Source organism: Oryx dammah, unplaced genomic scaffold (genome assembly GCF_014754425.2).
Source record: "Oryx dammah isolate SB20612 unplaced genomic scaffold, SCBI_Odam_1.1 HiC_scaffold_17, whole genome shotgun sequence".
NCBI lineage: Eukaryota > Metazoa > Chordata > Mammalia > Artiodactyla > Bovidae > Oryx > Oryx dammah.
Genome location: NW_024070201.1, coordinates 64538383 through 64555899, shown reverse-complemented (window position 1 = coordinate 64555899; position 17517 = coordinate 64538383). Strand labels below are relative to the sequence as shown.

At 48.6% G+C, this 17517-nt stretch overlaps 1 protein-coding gene across 2 annotated transcripts in view; it reads right to left on the bottom strand.

The window, feature by feature from the left end:
- The window catches only part of PRR5L (proline rich 5 like), a 78838-nt gene that overhangs the window by 44362 nt on the left and 16959 nt on the right, over window positions 1–17517 (bottom strand). For both annotated transcript variants that reach the window (XM_040259023.1, XM_040259024.1), the window contains 2 exons: window positions 10970–11257; window positions 8844–8924 (listed from right to left, as the gene is read on the bottom strand). In XM_040259023.1, coding sequence (XP_040114957.1) covers window positions 8844–8924; window positions 10970–11133 — 245 coding nt within the window. In that variant the 5' untranslated portion in view covers window positions 11134–11257. The remainder of the gene's footprint in view (window positions 1–8843; window positions 8925–10969; window positions 11258–17517) is intronic.

The window sequence follows — 17517 nt, the reverse complement described above, 5'->3', positions numbered from 1 at the left end:
CACCACCATCACCATCACCACCATCACCAACACCACCATCACCAACACCACCATCACCACCATCACCACTATCACCATCACCACCATCACTACCATCACCATCACCACCACCACCACCATCACCACCATCACCATACCACATCACCACCACCACCACACCACATCACCGCCATCACCATCACCACCACACCATCATCACTCGTTACAAGCACCACCACCACCATCACTACCCCCACATTATCACCAACACCACCATCACCACTTGTTACAAGCACCACCATCACCAACAACACCATCACCACTCGTTACAAGCATCACCACCACCATCACTACCCCCACATTATCACCAACACCACCACTTCATTACTATCACCACCGCAATCATCATTACCATCACCACCACCAGCAGCCAGTGAGCTAGAATGAGAAGGAAGTGGGGACTTGCGAGTAATGGGAAGTGAATGTTTCTGTGGGACTCAACCCAAAAGGGAAACAGGGCATGAAGTTCAGTCAGAAGCCAAAAGGGCCATAACAAGGAGAAATGGGGAACTATTCACTCCCTGATCTGTGATATCTCACCCTCTCACCCTCCGGGCTGACCGGGTGAGACACCACCCCAGATGACAGGATTTCCTGTTATTACACAGGCCTGCCATCTCACCCCACACCATCTTGTCAACTCAACTTCCCACTTCTGTGGGCTCGACGGTAAATGAGGCACAGAAGCTGGATTCTAGCCAGTTGAGAGGCAGAGGGATGACCGAATGGCAGGCAGGGCAGGAAGTGGCAGAAATGACGCAGAGAAACCACCTTTGATGTGAGCCACAATCTCCCCTGAGCACAAGCCCCAAAGTAGCAAAATTCCAAAGGATGATGAAACAGCTTAGAGAGAGGTGCCTTGGGGCCAAAGCCTAGCCAGCGTGATTGGGGAAACCGTTTATCAGTTGTGTAGTATTTCTGTGCCACACGACAACCGGCAGCTGCCCCAGGCCCCTTGGCAGGGTCTGGCCAGACACCCTCAGGGGCCAGGAACAGAGGGGACCTTACAGGATCCTGATCCTAAGCTAGTCAGTGCCTCTCCGATTTGATCATTAAATTCTCCCAAGATCACCCACCTAACATCTACAACAGGGTGTGTGCCAAGGCAGCGGCATCCTTTAAACAGGAAAACATGGAAACGACCTTTCCATGAGAGATGGTGGGCATGACTGAGATAAAACGCTAGGACTCTCACACCTCTCTATATTCTGCACCGCATGGGTGGCAGTGGGGAGAGTGAAAAAGATGGAGAGAGCCGACAGCGAGCATTTCCAGAGCTACACATTATGTCGCTCGTACTGTGCTAAGCAGCTGGCACAAAGCATCTGGAATTCTCCGGTAGCCTTTAAAGTAGGAATTTATCCTTGATTTGAAGACAAGGAGACTTGACACTCACAGCCTTGCCTGAGGCCGTACACACAGATCCCAACTCAAACAGAGGCCCACCTGAATATCAGGCAGTGGTACCTGCCCCCATGCCCACAGGGACAGGCAGAAAAGGTGAGTGAGGGACACAGACGGACACCAACAGCGGAGATGCAGCAAACTCTGCGGAAGCCAGCAGCCAGGTCTCGGTCCCGCTGACCAGTTGACCAGCTCCAAGTCCAGTGCTGCCCAGTGTAAAATTTCCAGAGAGCCCTGGGTTTTCAGGGCAGATGTCCAGATGCTGTACAGGCCAGCCACCGCATGGGCTGGCCCTGGAGGTTTCTCATGAGCTCCTTCCCTCAAATTACTCTTCCTGCCCCCACAGATAAGGCTCTTTCTCAACCAGAGCAGAAACACGGTGTCAAATCTGAGCGACCTGGGCCAGAAAGAGATCTTGCCTGAAGGGCTCTCAAACGAGGGTTCTCAGAAGACAATGCTCCAACCATTTGATGATCTGTTCATGAACCTCTGTCCAGGGGCATCAGGCTTAAATCTGGACAATGCCCACCATGCGCCTCTTGGAGCCCACTTACCACTTTTTGGTTGTTGTTGTTCTTATTCTTCTGTTTGTTTTTTAATTTTATTTACCTATATATTTATTTGGCTGCGTCGGGTATTAGCTGCTGTAGGCAGGAGCTTTTGGTGCCGCCCTGGGTTCAGTAGCTGCCACGAGTGGGCATGTGGGATCTTAGTTCCCTGACCAGGAATCAAACCCACATCTTCTGCATTGGAAGGTGAATTTTTAACCACTGGATCACCAGGGAAGTCCCTCACTGACTATTTGCTAAGGAACATGGGAAGCTTAAGCACAAGTCAGCTGCTAACTAGCTCTGCAAACTCTGGGCCAGTTATCCCACCTCTCTGTGCCTCTATTTCCTCATCTGTAAAAGGAAAATACAGCAGCACCCAGATCACAAGAGTGTGGTGAGTTTTACCAGAGTTAACACATAGAGCCTGGCACACACTAAATCAATGTTCTACTGAAGTCTGCTATTATGTCATGGAATCTTGATTCAGACCAGTCCCCTCTGCCAGCCTTGGGCTCCATCTGGGTTCTCCTCTTCTCCCCTCCCAGTTCTTGCCCCAGCTGCAGGTCTCAGTTGGGTCAACAGATTCCTCCCAGGGCTGGACCCAGCTGAGGCGGAGCTCCGCTCTGGGACTTGGGCGGCCAGCTGACTCAGAACAAGGACGTTTCAACTCCAACCTGTCAGAGATGGAGCTCAGTTCTTGGAACCTCCTCTTTCCTTGAAAATCTCTGGGGTTTCCTTCACGACGCCTCCCTCCCAACAAGAACAGAAGCAGGGTGGTTGGAGAGAGAAGGAAAATGTGAGTTTCCTGCCTTAGGCCAGCTGCAGATAACTCATCTCTGGTTTCCGGAAACCTCCATCTGTGAGCATTTATTTCTGCTGAGAAAAAAAAAAAAAAATCTCCCCAGGAAGAAGGAGGGGTGAAAAGGTATGGAGAGACGGGTGGCAAGATTTTTCTCTCCTCACTTGCCCTTTCTACCTGACTCTCACCTACCCCATCCTACAGATTTCAACAGGGTGCCCTCTCCCAGATCTAATGGTGCCCACTCCCCACCTCACACTTCCCCAGCACTCTGGATTCTCCCACCACCTGACTTAAAATATCGCTTTGAGAGCTGCTTATTCAGTTCCTTCATCTCAATCTGTGGTACGTTCCCTAAGAGCAAGAATTACCCACCTCAACGGCTGCCCCAGGATCTGGCAGACAGTCCACAAATATTCACTGATGAAATGAAGGAAAGCATCAATGACCCCTCTCTCTATGTCTATCCCCCAACCTCCCGCCAACCACAAACTGAAAGCACTTTTAAGAACCTACCTGCATAGGTTCCTAAGAACCAGGACACATAAACAGTAGCTTTCTCACACTTTCCTAACTTTAGAATCTGTGGACTAGTTACTGAAAAGAATGTTTTAGCAGGAGCATGCTTCTGTGTCTTAGTTTGGCCATTCTTTTTCCTGGAAAAGCTCATGAAACCCAAACCTCTAACCCAGACTTGTCCCCACTGTCAAAATGAAGCCACATTAGAATGGAGGCTGGAGAGGGGTATTCAAAACCACACTGATGCGCCATAGAGAATTTAATCCAAGAACATACTCAGGTCCAGCCCAAGCCAGGGCAGACAGAATTGTAGGTTGTGATAACAAGGGTTTCACTAGAATATGTCTATTCTGAGGGGTCATTTTCTAAGGCAGTTTCAACAGAAAATAATCTGATTCATGGTCTTCACATTGACAGACCATGAGCCCTGGCTTTAATTTAGGGAAAATTTGCCACTTTATTGAGGTGGCCACCTGATGTAAAGAGCTGATTCACTGGGAAAAAAAAAAAAACTAGATGCTGGGAAAGACTGGAGGCAGGAGAAGGGGGCTACAGAGGATATGATGGTTGGATGGCATCACTGACTCAATGGACATGAGTTCAAGCTAACTCCAGGAGATAGAAAGACAAGGAAGCCTGGAGTGCCACAGTCCATGGAATTGCAAAGACTTGGACACAACTTAGCGACTGAACAACAATTCCTAATGAATTTGGTCTTAAAAGTTCTCCGCATCCTTCTCTTGATCTAATGATCTGTTTTAGAACCTGACCATCCTTAGTCCAGAGTTCTTCCTCAGAACTACCCCAAAGTCTATCTGCCAACGTTTAAACTGGAGTTCATTTTTTAGACATGGAGACATGTCTTAGAAGAAAACACCAATTATTTGTAACAACTGCATTTCAGGACCCAGTTATATAAAACTTACCTTTTTGGTGATCCTTTGCATTGGCTAATATTTACATGAATTCACGTTTCCTGGGGAACACACTAACTCCACAATTAGGAAGATGGCCGGGGCTGGCTGGGGTAACCTGGGGAAGCTGATTTAGGTTTTGACATTGGACTTGGATAATCCATCAAAGTTTATTACTGTTTGGCTGGAGTAGAATAAAGAACTGAGAGTCATTTCCTCTTGGTCTTTCCTCTGCAGAAAGGAGAAACAGCTGGCTCTCCTTGTAAGAACTTAGCCTCACCCTCACTCCCAGGCCAGCACATTCTTGGAGGGGCCTGGCCTGGATCTTTCTAGTTCAAAGTCAGCTCACCTCATCCAAACAATAACAAAACTCGTTATACAGTACTGCTTATGAGGCAATTGGTCACACTGCCCTGTGCTTGCATGCTAGGTACTCAGCCAGCATTTATCACTTTATTACTGCTAAATTTTCACAATATGAATAATAATGGCTAATATCTATTAGACACCAGCTCTTGTACTAGTAACACTTTTGGCATTATCTCAGACCTCCCAGTCACTATGATTCTGATGTCGTTTTCCTCATTTTGTAAAACAAAGAGCAGACTTGGGTAAGCCATGGTCCCATAGCTGGTCTAATCCTCATCCCTTACCAAGAGCTACTCTCTGAAGTTAAACAATTCTCTGGAATCTGGCAGGGATCTTCCTGCACATAGAACTGTCATACCTGACTGAATAATGGGGTTGAGAGTAACAGCCTTCTTTCCCTCCACATCTTCCTCCCTCATCCCTACTGCCTCTGTCCCTCATGCCACCTGGTGGGGTCTCAATGCTGGTGAGTTGGCACTTGCATTCTGCAAACAGGTCTTCTTAGAGAAAGAGAGAGAGAGAAGAAAAACCAAAAGCTGTCTGTCTGAATGTAACCAGAGACTAGCATGCCTGTTTTGGTGTTTTAATTATTGAAATAAAGGCAGCTGTGTTTATTTCCATGTTGGCTCTTGCAGACAAGGGTTCACTTATTTAACTGGGGACAACCAGGTCCTACAAAGTCTGGGATGCACTTCATGTTCTCAGGTATACTCTGAGTGTCTGTGCTGGGAAAGCCCACATCCATTCTAATGACCAGCCTCAAGAAGGACAGAGGGTAGATGGTCCAGAGCATGGTCACTGGAACTCTGGTTTTTGACAGCTCTGAGGTATGCTGGGCCCAATTCACATCCGGGCAATTAGCTTCAAACCCCAACCATATGTGTTTCTCATCATCCTCAAAACAGACAGAGGAATATCCTACACATAACACTAAACTCAATACTGGAAAGGAGCATTGGGGGAGTGTTGTGGTCCTCGGAGGGTGTTAAGAATCCAAGCTCATGGTGAGAGATGGGGCCTTGGAGGCCTCAGGAATGGAACCATGGCAGAAAGAAAGATCAAGACCATTGGCTTAACCCTTCTTCCAGCTAAAATCTCTTTCTCTGACATTGTCATGCAGTGCAAAGAACACAGGTTTTACTGCAGGCTGACTTGTGTCTCCACCCCCTCCCCACCCCCCAAATTCATATGTTGAAGCCCTATGCCCACAGTGTGCTAGTATTTGGAGATGAGGCCTTTGGGAAATAATTAGAGTTTGACGAGGTGATACAGGTAGGGCCCTCAACACTCATGCTGGGGTTAGCATCCTTACAAGAAATGGACACCAGAGCATGCCCTCTCCTCCATGCACACAGAGGGGCTATGCCAGGACACAGCAGGAGAGCAGCCAGGGAGAGAGCTGTCACCAGGAGCTCAGTCTGCCAGCACCTTGACCTTGGACGTCCCAGCTTCCAGATCAGTGAGAAATAAACATCTATTGTTTAAGTCATCCAGTCTATGGTGTTTGTACAGCAGCCCGAACAAACTAACACAGGTGTCTAAATCAGACAAGGATTCATTCTTGTTTGTTTTTAATTTTTAATTGGAGGAACATTGCTTTACAACGTTGTATTTGTTTCTGCTGCAGAACAACATGAATCAGCTGTAAGTATACATATATCCCCTCCCTCCTGAGCCTCCCTCCCACACCCGCACCCCATCCCATAGGTTTGTCACAGAGCTCTCTGTTATACAGCAACTTCCCACCAGCTATTCATTTCACACCTGGTGGTGTACGTATATGTCAGTGCTACTCTCTCAATTCGTCCCGCTCTCTCATTCACCAATGTGTCCACAAGTCCATTCCCTGTGTCTGTGTCTATATTCCTGCCCTGCAAATAGGTTCCTCAGGAAAAGGTTCACATTCTGACTCTGCTTGTGACCCTGGACAAGCTACTGTGTTTCTTTTGCCCATCATTTTGTGGGCTGACGACACAATGAGAACAATGGTTGTCTGACAGCTCTGTGAGGTGGGTTGAGTGTGGTGGAGGTGAAAGGCACCCAGCACTTTTCTGGGCACCTCCATCCACGTCAGCTCCCTTTCCCCCAACTCAAGGGTCCTTCGTGCTAGAATCTGGGATGCACCATTCCCATCAGCCTCCCATGCATGTTCTGGCTGATCTCACAAATGGGCACCTCCTTGGTCAAGTTCAGCACACGGATGTGTTTTGTTTGCCCTATACCGATGTTTGGGGACATCTGGATCATTTATCAACATTTAAATGATATGAAATTTCACATAAAAATCTCAGTCTCTGGTTCTTCTTGAGAAATAAGATGGCATGACACTGGACCTGCATTCTTCCAGCGGGGTGGGGGAGTGGGATCCCCTTGGGCAGAGGGTTAGCCCTCACCTCCATCCACCAGGCTGGCTTCACCCACTTAGACCTGCTGGCACCTGCAGGCCTCTCGGTGAGTGGCCCATGGGTTAACCGGGCTGGTGCAATCTGGCGTGACCCATACTTTTCCTAACTGCCCACAAACAATGGTTTTTAAGTACAATTTCAGGATCTGTCCCCTGATACAAGGAACAATTAGCACGTTCCTGAGTCACTGCTTTATTTATTTATACATCTATTGTGAGCTAAGGAACATTCATAGAGAGGCAGGGATCTTAGTTCTTGGAGTGAAACTCAGTTTTTGCAACCGGGGGGTTGGCTGACCCAGCTTTGCTCCTGTCACTCAACTTCTCGGGGCCTCAGTTTCCTCCTCTGTAAAAAGGAGGCCTTGGGTGAGATGATCCCTATTGTGTCTTTCCATATTTGTGTAATTCTTATGTGAAATTCAAGCACACGGCTAGAAATTGAAGACAACTCTCTTTATTTCTGAGCTCTAAAGGTTGTCATGAAAGCAGAGCTCTTAAAACACTTCACTGACCCTTAAAACAGGTCTTAACTAAATGTAAACAGCACTCGAATAATGGCCTTGTTTAATGTTCTGCCCACTCCAGGCTTGGGTCTTTAGCCTTGATGTTCTGCACTTAACATACCCAAGAGGAATGAACACCAGCCCATTAAAAGAGCCGATGTCCAACTTCCTGTCCCCAGGAGATCCTGGGGCACTGGGCCATGCTTGCTTCTCTGCCCTCATTTTACAAACACACAAATCCAACCACACTACCACCCAACCCCCAGTGCTCTGGGCAAGTGGGCTTACTTTCAGGTCCGTGCTCGGGTCCGTTGCTACCACAGGACCTTTGCACCTGCAATTGCCACTACCTGGAGCCCTCTTCATTTAGTTAATATCCACTGATCTGTCAGATGACAGCACAAGCATCACATCACCATCCCTGGCCTCCTTGGCAAAACCGAGTCCTACTAACGTCGGCTCTCATCATGTCGACTGTGTTGTGGTAGCTGTCACAGGTACATTATTATTCATACATTTTATATGTGTGATCAGTTGACTAATGATTATTGCCCCAACTGAACATATTGTAAATTCCCGGAAAAGCAGTGTCTACATCTATCTTTGTTCATTATTGCGTTTCCAGTGCCTGGCTGATGGGGAGGCACTGAAACATTTGATGTATGAATGAATGAACGAGTAGTGGACACTACTGGGAAGATTCTGGAAGACAAACTCTTCATGGACCATATCTTATCGAGAGTTTTATCACCCAAACCTAATAGCAATGACGGTGACAATGATGGTAAGAGCTCTAAGTACCAAGTACTTCATGTGTTTCCAACTCTGTTCTTATAAACTATTTATGCAGTAACTCAATACCTCACAAGAATCTTAAGGAAGTAGGCACATTTCCTATCCCTATTTCAAGTAAGAGGAAGCCAAGGCACAAAGAGGTTGGTAAAACCTCTTAGTAAAAGAAGAGCTATAAAATCCTAAGTAGTGTACTCCCAACCACTAGACCAGCCTGCCTAACATGGTCAATCAGGCATAAGAAATGTTTACAGAGTAAATGACAGCTGCTAGATGTCACCCTCTACCCTCTGTACCCCAGCCACCCACACATGCACTATACATGGACAAATGGACAGGCCCTCTCTGGAGCAGAAGTCTAGAGAGACAAGGGCCCCGGAACTTAACAGTCAGAAAAGATTCAGAAAAGCCAACAGAAGCAGCAATAAGAATCAAGCAGAAAACAGAACTTAAGGTGAGGTTCCCGGAGTGATGGTGAGGGGTAGCCCCTCTGCCCTGGTTCAGGCCCATGGAGGGGAGGGGCCCCAACTGGCCAGCCACGTCACGTACCTGATGTTTTCATTCAGTGCATAGAGCTCATTGCTCTGCAAGCCGCCCCCTTTAAAGACATTGATCACGGCAGTCTGGACGCTGCAGGGAAATAAAAAGACCCCCGGTGAGTGGATCTGCCTCCCCGGGGCCACCTCCACTAGCAGCTCAGAGCCACAGGTGGGGAGAAGGGCCAGGAAGCCCGGGGCACAGGCAGGCCCAGGTTTTCTCTCCCTGGAATCCATCACTTGCACATGAGGGTCCTTGGAAAGGGAGGAAGACTGAGGCCAAGAGGACAAATAGAGGCCTTCTCCCCGCATTTTCTCGCAGGCTGGCAGCCCTGCTGGGGAGCAGCCTTACTGAAAGGTGGGCAGTGGGATCTGCTCTTGGGAAACTGTGTGGCCAGCACCTGCGGGTCTGGAAGAATCCCGCGTGGCACTGGCTGCAAGCAGTTCACCCCAGCCTGCGGTTCTCTCACTTAGGGGGCCTCTGTCTTCACAGCCTGGAAAAGATCGTGCCTTGCCTTATCTTAATGTTTTTTTTTTTTAATTTTGCAATTATGGATTTTAATTGTCCTCGCCTTTTATTTTACTTTTTTTAAAAAATTGGAGTATAATTGCTTTACAATGGTGTATTAGTTTCTGTGATAACAACGAAGTGAAGCAGCTATATGTATACACAAGACCCTTTCCTTCTTGGACCTCCCTGCCAGCTCCCCCCTCAATCCCGCCCATCTAGGTCTTCACAGAGCACGGAACTGAGCTCCCTGTGCTGCACCCCGGCTTCCCACCAGCGATCTATTTCACAGCTGCTGGTCTGTGTATGCCACTGCTCTCCCGATTCATCCCACCCTCCCCTTCCCCCTCTGTGTCCACACGTCCCTTCTCTATGCCTGCGCCTCTGTTCTTGCCCTCCAAATAGGTTCATCTGGACCATTTTTTTCTAGATTTCATATATATGCCCCAATATACGATATTTGTTTTTCTCCTTCTGACTTACTTCACTCTGTATGACAGACCCTAGGTCCAACCTTTTAATAGTACTTTCTGGGAAGAATTCCAGAAGGGCTGGCCTCACTTCCCCTTCCCCTCCCACGAGTGTCCAGGCAGGAGAGTTGATCCCTTGAAGGACCCAGGTAAGTATCTGGACCCAGCCCAGCATTTCAGCAAGGAGCTGATCACAAGCTTGTCTTCACCCCAGGTTTCAGGCTTTTTAAAAATGAACCAGGTTCTACTTAACATCAAAACATTTCAGATCTCCCCTCCCTCACCATCATGAGTTGTGCATTCATTAAAAAAAAAATTATAATGATCCAAATGACAAAAAAAAAAAACCCTCAGTAATGCTTTAAAATAACAATGCATTTGATTTATCCAAAGAGGAACCACATAGATTTGAAATACAGCTCCAGGAGGGTGAGACATAGTACAGATTCAGTCTCTACTCAGTACCTGGTACACAGAGTGGCTGGGCACCTTACGAAGGCTCAGTCTCCTCTCCCTGCCACCAGTAGCTTCCAGGTGGGGATCAACCCTGGTCTACACTGCGTTGCTAGCTTTTCACAGATACATGTCTAATCTTCTTAAACAGGGAGCAGGTGACTGGAGGTTACTTAGATGTTCCCACCCTCAGGTCGTCTGACAACTGGCATGGGCCTAATGTTAAGTTCTGATCCAACTGTCCCAGGCTGGTTAACTGATTTTGAGAGCCCAGAAGCCCTCAGTGGTCCACGTCCCCTCTATTCAAAGAAAGAAAGACAGGGAGAGAGAAAGAGGGACAAACTGGGAGCATGGGATTAACAAACTGGGATGCAGCAAACAGATAAGCACCAGGATTTACTGCATAGTACAGGGAACTATGTTCAATATCTTGTGAAATATAATCAGAAAAAATAACTGAATCTAACACAATATTGTAAATAACTATATATCAATACAAAAAGAAAAAATACATTAAAAGAAAACAACAAGAAACATTGATGCATACAGTTGCCATAGGGAAACGGGCACACTGTGTCAGTCACCCCTATACCCATGACCTTCTGGAACCGTGATCTCAGGAGATGCTGAAGCTCAGCCAGCCCCTGGCCCTGGCACCCCAACCCCTACCCCATCACCACCTGCCCGCCCACCCAGTGCCTCCCATACCTGTTCCAAGCGGAGTTGGAACTCAGCTGCAGAGCCTGGCGGGCTGCCTGGAAGCGGGGCAGGTCACTGAGCGCCGGGGAGCTCATGAAGCGTGGTCTGGGCCTGCGGAAGGAGCCCATCTTGGGGAACTCGACGGGCAGGCTGGGGGCAAAGCCACGGGTCATAAGTCCAGGTGAGGGAGCAGCTTCTTCTCTGGACCAGAAGGTTCCGACTGCCCACCCAAAGGGCTCCTCCCACGGCTGTCTTCCGGCCCTCAGGCGTTCTCAAAACCACGATGTTGGCCGATACCTGAAAAGAGAGGCCAGCTTTTCTTGAAAACACCTGGGCTGAGCAGATCCCATCATGGGGGAAGCTGGCTGGGACTTCCTGGCCAAACTACCCTAAAAAAAAAATTCCAGGACCCCAGAGTACTATCTATAACTTGCAGGGTCCCATTCACAAGTGTTCACAAGCCTCCTTTTGATTATAACCTTGTGGTCACCCCCAGGTGGAGAGGCACTCACAATGGGTTGAGGCCAGTCCTACAGAAAAGTGATTGCTAAGCTATGTTTGACTGCAGTTCCCATGCACACCTATCAAAGTTTGGGCCACCGCTGAGTTTCTGTAGCTTCCGACAAGTTTTCCATTGAGATGACTTAAAACAAACAACCAAAAATAGAGCACACAAGAGCTCCTCGTCTAGGCACTGAAGATGGTCCATGACACGCCCTGACGACCACAGCAGCCCAAGTGCATTGCTCAGTATTTCCCAAAGCATCAGTGCCTCTTCCCTCAGACTCATCTCCTCACCCTCCCTTGCCTGCCATTCATTCCTGTATTCTATCAGAACATATTTATTAGCTATTGTTTGCTAACCAGGCTTCCCGGGTGGCTCAGTAGTAAAGAATCCACCTGCTAATGCAGGAGACATGGGTTGGAACTCTGGGTCAGGAAGATCCCCTGGAGGAGGAAATGGCAACCCACTCCAGGATTCATACCTGGAGAATCCCATGGACAGAGAAGCCTGGTGGGCTACAGTCCATGGGGTTGTAAAAGAGCTGGACACAACTTTGTAATAAACAACAGCGATTTATTAACCATGTGAGCTGTGTAGCATCCGAAGATTTCTAAGACCTAGTCCCTGCCCTCAAGAGGCTCACGGTCTATGGGAAGAGAAGTCGTCATGTATTTGCTCATGCAACAAACATTTACTAAGCCCCACAGCGCTTTAGGCACTCAGGCACTGGGGACGCATGTGGCCACGGAGAACGTGGTCCCTGCTCCATGGAGCTGTTCCATGTGAGGCGGCAGGCTTTTGATTGTATCGACTATTTCCCTTCGGGCTTCCCTGGTAGCTCAGCTGATAAAGAATCCACCTGCATTGCAGGAGTCCCCGGTTTGATTCCTGCGTTGGGAAGATCCACTGGAGAAGAGTAGGCTACCCACTCCAATATTCTTGGGCTTCCCTTCCGGCTCAGATGGTAAAGAATCCACCTGAAATGCAGGAGACCTGGATTCGATCCCTGGGTGGGAAGATCCCTTGGAGGAGGGCATGGCAACCCACTCCAGTATTCTTGCCTGGAGAAACCCCATGGACAGAGAAGCCTGGCAGCCTACAGTCCTTGGGGTTGCAAAGAGTCGGACACGGCTGAGCGATGAAGCACAGCACAGCCCTGTTTCCCTTGCTCAGAACCCCCTCCCTCTTCCTCTCTGCTTATCTGAATCTAACTTACCCTGCCGGGTTGGGTTCAATGATATTGTCTCCTGGAAACCTTTATGACTCCATGGCTAATGACTTTGAGTGAATCTGGGTTCGAATTTTAACAAGGTCACTCCCAAGTTGTGTGACTTCGGGCTGATTGAGTCTGAGAGTCCTCAGCTGCTAGCAATGCCAACTTCACAGGACAGATAAGAGGGGAAATGAGATGGTGTGACATGCCCAGCAAAATAGTAGACCCAAGGCTCTCAAGCACCGGCTATTTCTATTCAGACCTGTCTTTTTCTCTTTTCTGGGCACTTTTGAACCTGCCGTTTCAGTCTTTTATTCTTCAGTCAGCGTCAAGCCCAAACTGACAACGCGAAGTGAGTTTGGGAACTGGTCAGAGGGAAGGACAAAAGGAAATCACCAAGATCACAGTCACTTTTTTCTTCCAAAGCTTTAGGGTTTAGCCCAAAAGTATTTTCAGTGGCACCTCACCAGCTTTCTCTGCTGTATCCCCAAAACCAACACTGAAAGAAAAAGATATTCCAGCCACAAATGCCAACTTTCCAGCTGGCAGGGGGAGCAGGTTTTGCAGGCCCAGCTGCGGTGTTGGAAGAAGGAAGAATCCAGGTCCCTCCTCCCAGGGAAACAAGCTGCCCTGGTCAGCAAAGCACTGAGGCTGCTAGCTGGGCCCTGAGACTGTCCATCCAGAGGGCGCGGGCAGGGCTATCACTCCCTGTAGACAGTGGGCACAGTGACAATGAACTTGTGAAACCAGGAGCCAAGAAAGGAATGGCTCGTCCTACCGCTGACATTTTTTTAAATGTGTCCCACTTTCTCTGACAGTCTGCCCTTCACCCCATTCTCAGAATGAGCCAATGATGACTAAACTTTACCAATAAATGCTGAGGAAGTCATGATAGGCCTTCTCACTTTCAGAGGGTCTCAATAACCCCACAAGTGCCCCTGGAAGGTGGAAAGATCTATGCAAATAAATGAGTGGGGCAATGCAGTAATAAAACCACGGGAGCCCTTCAGACGCCTTAAACTAGCTGGCTTTGGGATTTAACTTGCCTGGTAAAGGTCACACGATTAAGAGAGACTCTGTTTCACCGCCTTTCTTTAAATGGGCCTGTTAAGTGCAATTCATCTGTGTAATTATGGGATATTAACTCCATTTACGAGGATCCTAAACTCCAGGTGATGGAGCTGCCTCCCACTCAGGGGCACCTGTACAGGGAAGTAGAAAGGTGAGCAGAAGGCATCATTCGAGTCTTCTGGTTTCTGGCGGAAACACCACTTCTCCAGGCGGCTGGGCAACACAGCGGACCCCGGGGGCGGGCTCCTGCCCCCCATCCCACTTCCCAGTTACTGCCTCCCTCCCCACTGCCAGGCTTCCTGCTCCAAGCCGTGTGCACATCCGGCAAGCCTCAGGGGCAGCTCCATCCACATACGCAACCTTTTTAACTACGGGTGACTTTCAGCCAAAAGGATGATGACCAGGGCGTCCTCGGCCTCGCATCAGCCGCACAGGAACACACAGCCAGGAGCGTCTCTGACTCATTCGTCCCCTGCAAAACCTGCCACCCTCAGATCCAGACATTCCAACGCTGTCTTCATCCACCATGCCTACTTCCGGCTGGAGCCAAGAGGCCTCCCCAGAGCACCGAGAGGAAGCTGCTGGGCGCGTTGACGAGAGGGGCCTAAAAGGGAAAAGCTGACACACCCGGTATCCACCTGCCATGGCACTGCCTCCTCACACCCGGGCTCATCCCGACCTAAACAGGGCAAGGCGGAAACTCACAAGACAGGCGGGGCTTCGGAGTGAAGCCAGGCCAGGCTCTCGCTTACAGGGGGCAAAAGTGAGGCTCAGAGGAACAGAGCAAAGTCTGATGTTCGAGGTAGGAGAGAGCTGGGACTGGCTAGAACTCAGGTTCCCTCATTCCTGATCTAGAAAGTTTCCCAGCCCCCACCTAGGCCATTCTGTAGGCTCTTTGAAGACAGCAATCAGATCGAGACTTACTCATCTCTGTAACCTCAAGCCTAAGGGCACTGCTGAAGATAAAAATGAAGAAAGACTAGCAATTCATAAGACACCAACTGCCTGCCTGACCTGATGACAAACGCTGTCACCAAACCCCATCTGAAGGTCAGAGAAGTTAAGCAACCTGCCAGAAGTCACACAGCTATTAGGAGGCAGATCACTGATGACTGGCCTCATCCTATCCTAATGGACTGGCCTCAGCCCACTCTCACTATGCTGGGAGACCAGGCCTGGCCAGGAGAATCACAACTGAAGCTACCAAGTTCGGCAGGAACATCTAGTCACAGAATGTCATATTAAAATTTAGACCTCTTGCCCCAGAGATGGATAAACAGACGGATGGAACACTAAGACCACATTTGACGCTGGCCAGGGAGCACAAGCAGAAAAAAATGAAAGGTGAAAGCTTGGACTGCTTTAGTTAGACACCCCACCCCTTACTATCTGTGCGACCTTGGCAAGTCTCTTGACCTCTCTGAGGCTCAGTTACCTCCTGCAGGAGATGAGCTAGCTAGAGTGACAACCTCAGGGTTGAATGAGGATAAAAGGAGGATATTTGTAAAGCACTTAGATGGAAGAGTGCATGGCAAACAGCAAATGCTTCATAAGTGCTTCTTAAATAAATAACTTGTTATTTCCAAATCTCTAGGCAATGACAGCAGTGGGAACATAGCAACACTTCCTCCGGCTTATGGCGACCTCACAAACATCTGGAAAATACTCCACTTGGGAGCAGGCCAGGTCTCTGAGCCCCCATGGTGGTCATAGCGCATTAGGGCCTTGGGTGACTCAGGATGTTATTTATTGAGGCATGATGCCTTTCAACTCCTTTCCTGCAGCGTGGTTTCTGGGTGGCAGTGGGGTGGGGGTTGGTCACAGAGTGAAGCAAGCCAAGAATTACTGGCCCTTTGGCCTAGTAGTTCCACTTCTAAGAATGTACCCTACAGAAATGGTGACATGGTCCTGAAGACTGGCAAATATGCCAGTTTTTTGCAGTAACAAAAAATTGGAAACTACCAAAATATCCACCCAGAGGGGGCAGGTTAATCAACTATGGTACCCCCTAAATGGAATGGTTGCTGCTCAATTGCTCAGATATGTCTGACTCTTTGCGACCCCATGGACTGTAGCCCATCAAGCTCTTCTGTCCATGGAATTTTCCAGGCAAGAATATTGGAGTGGGTTGCTATTTCCTCCTCTAGGTGATCTTCCCCAGCCAGGGATCAAACCCATGTCTTCTGTGTCTCCGGCACTGCAAGCAGCTTCTTTACCATTGTGCCACCCAGAAGCCCAAATGGAACAGTTACCATACCATTAATTAACGGGAATGACTGTAGCTCTCAAGGATGAGTGGTCACTAGAGGCTTTCAAATCAGGCAAACTCTGGCACCAATGCTCATTCTGGCCCCCAAAGATGGAGTCACTTCTTAGTCCTCAGAACCTGAGACCATTGCCTCGGGTGGCAAAAGATGTAATTAAGTCAAGGATCCGGAGAGAAGAAGCTTAGTGTGGATTATCCAGATGGGCCTATAAATACAATTACCTGTACCCTGATAAGAGGGCTGCAGGAGACTGGAGACAGAGGAGGAGACACAGATACACAGAGAGAAGATGCAAAGACAGAGAAGAGACGGGAGAGATACAGCCGCACGCCAAGGAACGCTGGGAGCCACCAGAGGAAGCCAAAAGGGGAAAGAAACAGATTCTCCCGATGCAGCTGCAAGTTGGTATGCTGTGAAAAAGAAAACGAGATTCACCCCTAGAGTCTCTGGAGGGCGTATGATCCTATGATACATCGATTCTGAACTTCTGACTCCAGAACTGAAAAAATACATTTCCGGTTTTTTTTTAAGACTTTTTTTTTTTAATGTGGACCATTTTTAAAGTCCTTATTGAATGTGTTACAGTATTGCTTCTGTTTTATGTTTTGGTTTTTTGGCTTAAGATGTGGGATCTTAGATCCTCGACCAGGGATCAAACCTGCATCCCCTGCATTGGAAGTCTAAGCCTTTTTTGAAACACTATGTGTTAATTTTGCAAAACTGTTTGTTTTGTACTGGGGTATAGCCAATTAACAATGCTGTAATAGTTTCAGGGGAGTGGCAAAGGGACTCAGCTATACATATACATGTATCCATTCTCCCCCAAACTGGAAGTCAAAGTCTTAATCACTAGACCAGCCAGGGAAGTCCCCACGCCTGTTGTTTAAAGCAAACCAAGGTTGTGGGCGTTTGTTACTGCAGCCACCACCAATGAATATACCCACTGAGTCCCTGGCCCACCCTGCACAGCAGGGTCTACATCGAAAACACGGGAGCCTGGAGAGCTGTGGTGCTGACGAGCCAGATGATCTACGAGGAGCTTGGCATGGTTCCTGGAATCACGCAGGTGCCACCCCACGTGCTGTAGAGGTTCAGACCAAAGGGGCCAGAGCCAGGCTCCGTGTCACCACTTCCAACCGAGGCAGGCGACTTAGGATTGGTGGTGGTAGTGATGGTGTGGGGCTGGTTGAGATGATTTAAGGGAAAATTTAAAACAGGCTTGGTATGCAGCGAGTGCTTGATATCTGCTGCTGCTGCTGCTAAGTCGCTTCAGTCGTGTCCGACTCTGTGCGACCCCATAGACAACAGCCCACAGGCTCCCCTGTCCCTGGGATTCTCCAGGCAAGAACACTGGAGTGGGTTGCCATTTCCTTTTCCAATGCATGAAAGTGAAAAGTGAAAGTGAAGTCGCTCAGTCGTGTCCGACTCTTCGCGACCCCATGGACTGCAGCCTACCAGGCTCCTCTGTCTATGGGATTTTCCAGGCAAAAGTACTGGAACG